This window comes from Bison bison, unplaced genomic scaffold (genome assembly GCF_000754665.1).
Source record: "Bison bison bison isolate TAMUID 2011002044 unplaced genomic scaffold, Bison_UMD1.0 scf7180017864368, whole genome shotgun sequence".
In the NCBI taxonomy this organism is placed as follows: Eukaryota; Metazoa; Chordata; class Mammalia; order Artiodactyla; family Bovidae; genus Bison; species Bison bison.
Genome location: NW_011494940.1, coordinates 154,299 through 165,737, shown reverse-complemented (window position 1 = coordinate 165,737; position 11,439 = coordinate 154,299). Strand labels below are relative to the sequence as shown.

The 11,439-nt window shown below is 49.1% G+C and overlaps 2 protein-coding genes across 2 annotated transcripts in view; one reads left to right on the top strand and one right to left on the bottom strand.

The window, feature by feature from the left end:
* The window catches only part of FLVCR2 (feline leukemia virus subgroup C cellular receptor family, member 2), a 55,722-nt gene extending 48,878 nt beyond the window's left edge, over positions 1-6,844 (top strand). The window contains exons 7-10 of the mRNA XM_010855843.1: positions 3-59; positions 208-319; positions 1,000-1,055; positions 4,988-6,844. Of these exons, the coding sequence (XP_010854145.1) occupies positions 3-59; positions 208-319; positions 1,000-1,055; positions 4,988-5,065 (303 nt within the window). The 3' untranslated portion in view covers positions 5,066-6,844. The remainder of the gene's footprint in view (positions 1-2; positions 60-207; positions 320-999; positions 1,056-4,987) is intronic.
* The window catches only part of LOC105000133 (probable ergosterol biosynthetic protein 28), a 36,159-nt gene continuing 30,176 nt past the window's right edge, over positions 5,457-11,439 (bottom strand). The window contains exon 3 of the mRNA XM_010855842.1: positions 5,457-5,534. Coding sequence (XP_010854144.1) covers positions 5,457-5,534 — 78 coding nt within the window. The remainder of the gene's footprint in view (positions 5,535-11,439) is intronic.

Below are 11,439 nucleotides of genomic sequence, written 5' to 3'. Positions count from 1 at the left end.
AGCTGACATACCCGGAATCAGAAGGCATGTCGTCTGGCCTCCTCAATGTGTCTGCCCAGGTAGGCCTCTCGCTGGGTGGTGGCACCGGAGCCGTGGGCCTGTGTTCCCTGCCGGGCTCGGCGGGTGCAGGCGCTGCATAAGGCAGCTCAGCTCCCCATGGGCTGCGTGGCTGGGCCCCTGTCTCCCGTCTTCTCCGTGTCTTTGCAGGTATTCGGGATCATCTTCACCATCTCCCAGGGCCAGATTATCGACAACTATGGAACCATGCCTGGGAACATCTTCCTATGTGTCTTCCTGACCCTTGGAGCGGTGCTCACTGGTGAGTCAGGGCCTCAGGACAAAGTGATGCTCTGACTGTGCCTGAGTTTATGCTGTTGGCAGTGTGGCACCCAACGTCTTCACTGATCATACAGCTAAGGGGCTCACGTGCAGCAGGGCAGACGAGAGGGTTCATGAGGAAGTATCTTTGGCAGGCAGTAGCATATTTTGTTGGAATGAGCTTCAGTTTTGGAAGCTTCAGTTTTTTGGAATGAGCTTCAATTTTTTGGAATGAGCTTCAGTTTTTTTGGAATGAAACTAATGAGCTTCAGTTTTTTGGAATGACTTTCCAAAAGACCCTTGTCGGAACCCTGTACTGTGACACTGACCTCCATAGCCCTTGACCTTGGGCAAGTGGACCAGCCTCTGGGAGCCCTACTTTCCTAATCTGTAGAATGGAGATGGCTGTGAGGCTTGGAGCACTGTGTGCAAACTCCCTGCAAATATCAGGGGTCTATGCATGGAGGCCAGTGTTGTCACTGGCTTCTTCCTGTCTGGCACAGCAGTGGTTCCCAGGCTCTGTCAAGATGGCTGGTGGAACCTCCAGATCCCTGGAGGGTCTGAAGGAGATGGGATACCCGTGATCCTTAGGGGAGTACGGGCTCCCTCTTGTGGTTAAACTTGACCATTGCTCTGCTTGATATGTTTCTGTTGCCCTTCTCCTGTGTCCTTGAACCTCAGCATTCATCAAGGCAGATCTCCGGAGGCAGGATGCAAACAAAGAAATTCCTGAGACTGTGAGTATGTGGGAGCTGCTGGGCTGAGATGTGGGCTCAGACTTTGCTGAGGCTGTGGCATTGGGGTGAATCAGGGGGTGGGGGTAGCACCAGGGGGACTGGTGGCTGTGAGAGCCACGCAGCTTCACACACATGGAGATAAAGGGTTTCCTCCGTGGGGCTCAGCCCCGCTTTTCTGCTGCCCTCTCCTGGTTTTTCTGCCACTTCCTTCTCTGCTCCTGGCCTCCCTGCTCTGGTCCCCAGAGCTGGTCCCTGTGTCACAGTCTGCTGAGCAACACCCACCCCGGGGTCCTGAGACAAGTCCTGACACCCTGGCTCCTCTCCTTTCAGCCTGGGGTTCATGAACAGAGAGGAAATGTGGGGGGCTGGCTCCTTCATCCTGTCATAGCGGTGGTGGCCCCGAGGCAGTGGCTCTCCTGGCATGTGGCAGGGCCTCAGGAGGTGCCAGGGAGGGACCAGAGCCAATGGGTTGCCAGCAGGGCTCTAAAAGTACAAGTCAGGAAGCAGGAGTGGATCATGGTGGAAGGGGAGAGGACCAGGAAGTAGATCAAGAACAGAAGAGTATTTCCCATCTTTTCTAATTGGGAAAGATGGGAACTCTGTTAACCATCGTGCTGTGCTGTGCTTAGTCACAGTGTCCGACTTTGTGACCAAGCACTTTGTGACTAAGTCACTTCAAAGTGTCTGACTCTTTATAACCCTATGGACTGTAGCCTGCCAGGCTCCTCTGTCCATGGGGATTCTCCAGGCAAGGATACTGGAGTGGGTTACCTTGCCCTCCTCCAGGGGATCTTCCCAGTGAAGGGATCGAACCCAGGTCTCCCGCACTGTGGGAGGATTCTTTACCATCTGAGCCACCAGAGAAGCCCAAGAATACTGGAGTGTGTAGCCTATCCCTTCTCCAGGGGATCTTCCCGACCCAGGAATCGAACTGGGGTCTCCTGCTTTGCAGGTGGAGCTACCAGGGAATCCTTTAACCAATGTGTTATATATCAAATCTGAATCAGGATGAAGGGAATTTCAGCTCTCAGGAGTCAGTGGGATATTGCTTAAAAAAAAACAAAACACCCAAAACCTGTTACGGAGGTAATACACATACTTTGTGGAAAAAATTTAAAATATGGCAAAGTGTACAAATTTTTTAATCTTTTGTCTGTTTTAAAGTGTACAAAATTTGAAAGGCATCGTGTAATAGCATCACCTAGAGATGAGATCCTGTATTTTTGCATTTACTCACACGTCTGTGTACACATATATATGTGTAGATATATGTATGTATTTTTTAAACCAAAGTAGAATCTCGCGCTTTTGTGGTTCTGCAAGCTTTCCTGTTCCACGTGCTTTCGTACTTTCTGCAAGCGCTTCGTCAGGTCATTAGTCTTTTACAACGTACTTGACATCACAGTGTTCTAATAACTGCACATGGATAGACATGATTTGATTGACAACTTTCCTGTCCAGGAACACTAAGAGTGTCTCTGGTTGTTGTTAGAAATTATATTGTGTTTACTGTTCTGGAGCTGACTGTTTGGGCATGTTCTTAAGCACTGTATTTTCTTGAGAAATGGATCAGTGGTTGTGCCTGTAGTTAAGACTTTGACATGTGTTACCAGACTGTCCTGTAGAAAGAAGGTACTATCAATACTACTAATGTACATTGCTCTAGCAGTGTATGGGGCCAACCCTGAGTATTTCTCATTTTGAAAATCTTTACCAATTATCGAAGGCAAAAATGGTATCTGAGAGAGGTACGTTTAGTGCTTTAAGGCTGTGCGCTGAGAGACGTTTGTCCTCTGATCTCACGCCCTGGAGTTGGCAGGTGGCAGCAGGGAGCAGGTGAAGGGCGAGGCGCCTGGGACAGGACGTTCAGTGGGGCACAGGGAACGCCTGAGACAGGAGCGGTCTTCTCAGGAGCCTGTGAGAAGTGCAGCAGCAGCCCCGCGGAGATGGGCTTGTCCCTGTGCCATAGACGAGGACACGTGATCTGGGACATTTGGGTGACTATAGTGTGAGCCTATGAAAAGGTGCCTATGATAACAGGATGGATTACTCATGAAAAGCTTTCAATTTGAAATGTGATGCATTGTGTCAAGCGATATGAGACTCTGCTGTATTTACTCTGTAATCAGTGTTTCCCTGGGCAAAAGCAAACAGAGGAAAGTAAAGGCTGCCCGTAGGCCTAGTGCCCAGAGATACCCTAGTGACACTTTAGTCATTTCCCAGTGTCTTCCGTGGACGCAGAAATGTGCTTGTGCATGCTGGATTTTCTACTCTGCTTGTTTCCTTAGGAGAGTCTGACAACCTTTCTATACCGCTGCCCCCAACCCCACGTCTCCATGTACACGTGTCCATTTCCTCCTGTTTCCTACTTAGGTCGTCCCACATTTCCCTGTCTCACAGGCAGATCCTTGTCCCCGTGGGCCAGGTTTGTTATCCAGCAGGTGGTGAGGGCTCAGTCCCGTGCGTGTGGACCATGGGAAGCAGCGCGAGTCGGGCCAGGAGGCCAGTGGGTGCAGGCTTACGGTGCTGTCCTGGATACACCTGGGGGACCTGGTGGGACGGGGGTCAGAGGCACGTGGGGCTGGTCCCAGGGAAGTCAGGGCTGTCAGAGGGCGTCGTGAAGGAGCCGTCATTTTCCCACCGAGGTGGCAGGTGTGGCAGGGACCTGCAGACCGTCCTAGGACTTCAGTCTCAGCGCCCGGGGACGACAGGGCAGGGAGCGCATTGGGCCAGAGCTGCGCTTTCTGATCGGTGAGGTGGGTCATTGGCAGAAAGAGCCAGAACTTCCAGTGGGTCAGGACTGACGCTGATGATGACACTCTGTGTTTGGGTTTCCATTTGTCTTCCAGTTGGTAGTTCTTGGCCCCAGAGACACTAAGCCCTGTTTATCTGTGACTTCAAGGTGATGGCGCTGAAGGAGGCGGGTGTGTGTGCATGAGTGTGTCAGAGACAGGAGGTGGCATGAGTGGTTGAAGGCGGCTCCTGGCTCCTGAGTGAGGGCTTCTCAGAGATGAGGCCAAGCTGGTGCCGACAAGTTAGCAAGATGGAGAACCGGACGCTGGATCTCTGCTTTGCCTCCGCCACGGGCTGCCCTGGGCGTCGTGGCGGGTGAAGTGCCGTTTGTCCAGCTGACGTGGCCTGCATGTGCTCCGCCAGCCTCAATGGTCAGAGCTGTGTGGGGCTCGGCCTGTGCTCGAGGCCTTGTTGGGAGCGAGATGAGCCCCTGAGGGAAGAAGCAAAGTGTTCCTAAAATAGCAGACAAACGCCCAAGTTGGCAGTTAGTACTTAGGGGCCTCAGAGCATAATCTTCAGGGCATATTTAAATCCCACCCAGCTAATAAGCGTGACCCTGAATACCTCCTAATTCTGTGCCATCGTCCCCAAGAAATCTGAAGACAAACAGCCAAAGTCTCTTCTTCTCTGTGGACGCTATATTAATATATACATACTTTGAGCCATACTGCATCCTGTCTTGGTAACAGTTCACTGTGCGTCTGTTCCACACACATGGTAACCGTGCTCCTCGCCTGGGGGCTGCCCCTGACTGGGGGTAGTCAGCACTCCTGAGGAGGGGACAGACCTGGCCCATCCACAGCCACGTGGGGGTCCATCCAGGTGGGGCGAGGCCGTCAGAAGGGGAGGAGGGTGACCGGAGCTCAGTGGCACTCACAGTGAGGTGGTCCCTGGAGGCTGTGGTGTCCCGGAAGGCTGACCTTTTCGCTCCTCCTTTGCTCCTGTCGTGATGGTGTGTGTGTCTGGGGAGCACTGTGCGTGACCGGAGCCCCTGTCCTCGTCCTTGTTCAGTGGGGGATGCTGAGTGCCTGGGACTCTGGTCTTCCCCCCGGATTCCAGACTTATGGGCAGGAAGATGCTCCAGCAGGGAGGAGTCCCTGCCTCTTCCCTCAATGGCTGTCTCCTTGTCTGTCTTGTAGAAACCCCAGGAGGGGGAGGAGGAGGAGGACAGCAAGAGCAGCAAAGCCCCCACCACTGTGCAGGAGGAGCATTTCTGAGAGAGGGCAGAGGAGCGACTCGGGGGACTCGGACCGTCCCCACCTCTCCAGCCAGCACAGCTCTACTTGCCAGCCCCACGGCCTTCACCGAGCAGCTTCTGGGGGAACTGGGAGGAACATCTGTGTCTTGTAGGATAGTGCCTCTGCCTCCTGGAACCCACTCCAGAGCTTGCCCTGTCTCCGTGGGGGAGATGCCCTTTCCACCACACAGGTTGGGGTCCCGCCCTGCCCTTGCAGGTTCTGGGAGCTGGGGAGGCAGAGAGAATCCTGGAGTCAGTCCTGGCTGCTGCCTCACCTTCCTGCTCCAGTCCATCCCTTGGGACAAAGCCTGCACATTATCCCGAAAGAAAGCTTATTCAGGAGATTAACGTTTTCTAGTGTCTGAAGACCCTTAGGAGCCCAGTTCTAAGGAGCAGCAGCTGCTCTGGATGAGGGTCATTCTTGGGCCCCCAGACTGACCACTGACATTCTGTGGGAGAGCAAACACCCTCAGGACAAACCCCTCAGGACTCCGGGACCAGGTTCTTCTGGCTCATGTTGCGAATGTCTGCAAACCTCTCTCCTCAGAGCTGATCAAACCAAACATCAATAAACTTGATAAAAACATTGCTGTGACCTAGAAGACTAAGCCGATTTCAGACAGTTGACCTCCTCAGGATGTGATGGTGCTAAGAATCTGGGGGGTCTGGTAGCCTGATTCGGGAACAGAAAGGCTCTTTTCTGCACAAGACGTCCCAGCCCAGGGCCTTGTGTGCGTCACTGCCACCTCCGTGCCTTCCTCCAGACACCACTCAGGGGCTCGTGTTCTCCTGCCTGTGACCCTCACTGCAAACTCAGCTGGGTCCTCCCCGCCTGAGAACTCCAAAGGTCTCCTGAGAGATGAGGGGAAGGGGCAGGACAGGCAGCCCGTGAATGGGACTCGGGTCTGCTGGGTTAGGTAAGCGCGTCCACCTCTGGTGGGGACAGTGTTTGCAGCCCCAGCCCCTCTCGCCACCCCCTTCTATAATAGTAATAATTCTTTCTCAGATATTCTGAGTTTAAAGGGACTCCCTTTCGATCAGGGGCTTCTCAGGTATCGCCAGTGGTAAAGAATCTGCCTGCCAATGCAGGAGACTCAAGAGACACAGGTCCTATCTCTGGGTCGGGAAGATCTCCTGGAGCAGGAAATGGCATCTCACTCCAGTATTCTTGCCTGGGGAATCCCATGGACAGAGGAGCCTGGCAGGCTGTAGGCTATGGAGTCACAGAGTCAGACATGAGTGAGCGCACACACACACACATGTCCTTTCAACCAGCCCAAGCTGCCCTCTCCTGCCTCACCTGCTGTCTGGCTCTACTCACGGGCTTGGGGAGAATCTCCTCAAAATAAGACATTTTGGTTGTTTCTCACGTGCCTTGCGCTCTGTGATCACAACCTCTGTGCTGTTTTGTTGTGGCCACTGCCCCGGGCTCAGCATACTGGAGCTGCCTGCGTGGGAGCGGTGCTGGGTGCTTGGGCCACTGCCCGAGGGCAGCTGTTGTGTGTGTGTGTGTGTGTGTGTGTGTGTATACAGCACTCTGTACATAAAAGAAGAAGTACACACTTCTGGTGCAAGGACTGAGTTAGGGGTGGAAAGGAGGTGGAAAATGAAGGACCTTACTTTTTCATAAGGAGAAAGTGTTTACTCTTGAGTCTCTTAATTTTATAAACAAAATGTTTACTGAAACCATCGTTTTATTTGAAATCATAATTAGTATTTTCTATTTGTAACACCAGATGTATTAAAGTAATAAAATATCCTCCGTGTGGTCTGCCTTGTCACTGGTTTGGACAGAGATGGCTTTGGTGGTGGGAACAGGCTGGAGGGGTGGGGGCTCGGGGTAGAAGAGGCGGTCCTCCACACTGTGGAAGGTGGTCCTCTGTAGACATCGATGTTACCATGCCAGTGGGTTAGTTTTTAAAGACGAGGCTGCAGACGTTACTGTCTGTCCACGTGGAGACTGCAACTCAAGGCCGGATCAGTGGCTCCAGCAACTTTCCATTCCGAGTGATCCTTTCACAGTGCATATCAACCACATCAGTCGACTTCAGACCCTCTCCTAGCTTCTTACCTCAACCACAGCCCAGACCTCACCAGAGCCCACAAGACCCCATGCACTGTGGCCCCCACCTTCCTATCTGACCGTCTGTGCTCCACGGTTCTGTTCAGTCTCTCTGCTCCAGCCACACGACCTCCCTGCCGTGCCTTGAATGTGCCAAGCATGTTCCCAGCGCAGGGCCATAGCACCTGCCAGTCCCTGTGTCTGGGGTGCACTGGCTGCAGATGTCCGTATGACTTGTTTCCTCACTTCAGCTCAAACATCCCCTCTCCAGAGAGGCCTCCCCTGCCTGCCACCTCACTCTGTCTTGCTGCCTTACACGATGTTGTGATTGTTGTTTATCCACCGACTGTCTTCCCCACAGGACTGTAAACTTCACTTTGGGGACCTTGTCACTGTGTTCACTGTTCCTTCCTCTGTGCTTGGACCAGTGCCAGGCATGTAGTCAGGGCTCTGGATGTACTGTTGAAGGAAGACCTGGAAGAGTGGGTACCACGCCCCTGAGACCATCTCCACCCCTGCCTCCCCCTACTTCTCAGTGACCTTCGCAGAAGGGAGGAAGGGATTGCACACTATGAACGAGAGCAGTTTCCGTGGACTCTGGACTTTGCTGTGGCCGAGGCAGCTGCAGGAAAGGGTGGGAGGCCCAGTAGGGAAGCAGGAGAGAGAACCAGGAGGCAGGGAGATAATTCAGGCACTTTTCCTTCACAACTTATCTCTGCAAGATTTCCAGGAGGAGGCTGAATTTTAAAAATAGATACACAAAAAGCAGCAAAGGTTAGCTGTATAGCAGTGGGAACTACAATCAATATCTTGTGATAACCTATAATGGGAGATAATCTGAAAATAATATTTGTACTATCTGTGTATGTACATATGTAATTGAGTCACCTTGCTGTGTGCCTGAAACATTGCAAGTCAATGATACGTCAATAAAATACATATATAAAGGAAAAAATTCCACGGACAGACGAACCTGGTGGGTTAACGTCCATAGCATCACAAAGAAGTGGACAAAACTGAGTGAGCTTCATCATCAACCTACAAAGGACCATCCAGGGATCTCTCAAAATTGCTTGATATGTACTAAAAATAACCCAAAGACTGCTATCAGATCTCCCCAGACAGGGACCCAACACATAGGAGCCTGTGCCGAGGACTGACAAATAGACTTGACTTCAGTGCCTTGAGCCACAGGAAATTTCAGATCCCTGCTAGTACTGGTGGTCTTTTTCAGGACTGGTGGAGGCACCAGGACTGAAAAAGCCTCCAAAGTGGTGAAAGCCAAGTTTAAGGAAAATTTCCCCCAATTTGGATAGTCTGCTGCTGCTGCTGCTAAATCGCTTCAGTCGTGTCTGACTCTGTGCGACCCCATAGACGGCAGCCCACCAGGCTCTGCTGTCCCTGGAATTCTCCAGGCAAGAACACTGGAGTGGGTTGCCATTTCCTTCTCCAATGCATGAAAGTGAAAAGTGAAAGTGAAGTCGCTCAGTCATGTCCGACTCTTCGAGACCCCATGGACTGCAGCCCACCAGGCTCCCACATCCATGGGATTTTCCAGGCAAGAGTGCTAGAGTGGGTGCCATCGCCTTCTCCACTGGATAGTCTAGCACCCTTCAAAGTGATAATGGGCCTGCTGTTTTCTCTAGCATAACCCAATAGATGTCCAAACCACTGCAAATTAACAGAAAGCTATATTCATTCTGGAGTGCACATTCAATAGGAATAACAGAGAAAATGAATTCTACATTAAATAGCATTGCAAATATATGTTGAGTCTAATTTAACTTGGGGTTAGGGCTTGACAGTTGCCCCACTATGGATCAGAGTGGCTTCCAGAAGCAGGCTTAAAATTAGCCTCTTTTTATTGTATGGTAGGCCATTCCATGTGTCTGCCCATGAGGGACACTGTATAAATACTCCGAAAGATATAGCAGTTACCAATTATTCAAACCCTAGGCACAATACAAACCTCTGTTCATGAATTTGCTTCTAGCAAATCTTCCTTACATCCTTTCCAGCCTGGACATTGCATCCTCTTAAAACATGTGGAGGACAAGGGCCTGAGCACCAGCTGACTGCAAAGTGGACAGAACCACCTGTGGTATTACTCATCACACACTCATCTGTCAGGTTAGCTGGAGTGACTGGAGTAAAGCCACGGACACATCACAGTCAGGTCAAAGCAGCCTCACCGTCATCAGAAAATGACCCAACTCCTGAGTCCTAGAGAGCAGTGTGTTCGTGAACCCTTAGAAGACTTAAGGTTGCTCTTCAGAAAGGATAAGTATGGAGAATAAAATTTCCTTGCAGAAGGAATTTCATCAGGTTCAAATAGTCGCAGAGAATTGTTTTACTTACTAAAATTATTAAGGAGTATTCCTGACCCAAAGCTGATCAATTCCATTTCATGATCACCCCCTCATTGCCTCTGTTCAGCAGGAAGTAGCCAGAACAATCATCACCCCTTATTCCCACAAGATTGTGGAATGGACATTGATAGATAGGAATTGCAATAGGGTCGGGGCAAGCACATGGCTGTTAGTGAGTGACTGTTAGAGGTCCCACCCAGCCATTGGTTAGAGTCAGAATGGCCCCCTACTTCCTCTGTTTAAAAGGAGCTGAATTCAGACTGAGGGAAGTTGGGTTTTGTTTTTTTTAATGAAACAAAGATAAATTTTTAATGATAAAAGGTACAATTCACTAAGAAGATAGACATCATAAACAAACAAAAAGCAAAAATCAGAAGAAATATAAGAGAAAAGAAAAAATACATAATCATAGTGAGACATATAAACATTTCTCTGAGAATATTTTATCAAGTGCAATGGCACCCCACTCCAGTACTCTTGCCTGGAAAATCCCATGGACGGAGGAGCCTGGTAGGCTGCAGTCCATGGGATCTCGAAGAGTCGGACATGACTCTTCTTCACTTTTCACTTTCATGCATTGGAGAAGGAAATGGCAACCCACTCCAATATTCTTGCCTGGAGAATCCCAGGCATGGGGTAGCCTGGTGGGCTGCCGTCTGTGGGGTCGCACAGAGTTGGACACGACTGAAGCGACTTAGCAGCAGCATAAAAAATAAGAATTGGAGCATCTTGAAGGATGTCATTAATAATTTAAATATAATAGATCTGTTTATATTAATTTATATTAACCTTATATACTACACAAATATACTTAAAATTTTATATCTCATAAGTTATTAGATGTCCACAGGGCATTTAGAAAAACTGACAAAAGATAAATATTATTGAATTTCAGAAAGTAGAATTCTTTTTTTGGTGATTCAGTTATACAAATAGATACGTTATTTTTGAAATTATTTTCCATCGTATGTTATTACAAGATATTGACTATCATTCTGTATGCTATACAGTAAACCTTTGTTGCTGTTGCATGTCTAATTTTTTAATTAGAAATCTATCATTCTATTCATGCTAAGAAACAAGTAGAATCAAAATGTCATAATTTTTTTCAGCTAGGCAAAAATTCATAAGGTTTCTAAAATATATATATTATACATATTAATTATATATGTATAGAAGAGCTTTTCTACTACACTTGATAAAGAACATCAAAAAGAGGAAAAAAAGGAAGAGATGGAGAAACCAGAAAACATAAACCAAATGAAATGGGAGCACTGAATATGAAATGGAAAAAGTGAAACAAACTAAATAAAAGTAAAAGATCATCATCCTGCTGCTGCTGCCAAGTCACTTCAGTCGTGTCCGACTCTGTGCGACCCCATAGATGGCAGCCCATCAGGCTCCCCCATCCCTGGGATTCTCCAGGCAAGAATACTGGAGTGGGTTGCCATTTCCTTCTCCAATGCATGAAAGTGAAAAGTGAAAGTGAAGTTGCTCAGTAGTGTCTGACTCTTCGAGACTCCATGGACTGCATCCCACCAGGCTCCTCCATCCGTGGGATTTTCCAGGCAAGAGTACTGGAGTGGGGTGCCATTGCCTTCTCCGAAAAGATCATCATAGAGTCCAGCTATTTTTAAACAGGGCTGCTCATTAGAAACATATCTGGAGCTCTGGTGAAAAAAAAGCAATACCTGGGCATTTGTATTTTTTAAAAAGCTCCAAGATAATTCTGATATGCATCTGGGTTTAAAAAGTGATTACAGGTTTTTCTATTAAATGATAACATAGAATTCTGTTATTTTTCTGAAAACCGATCATGATAAAATGGTATTAAGTGAGTAATAGTTTTATAACTGAAAGGTTGCAGCTGCAAGCCATGTGCTATGCTGGGATTCATGACCTCCAGCAGAGAGGATTTTGATC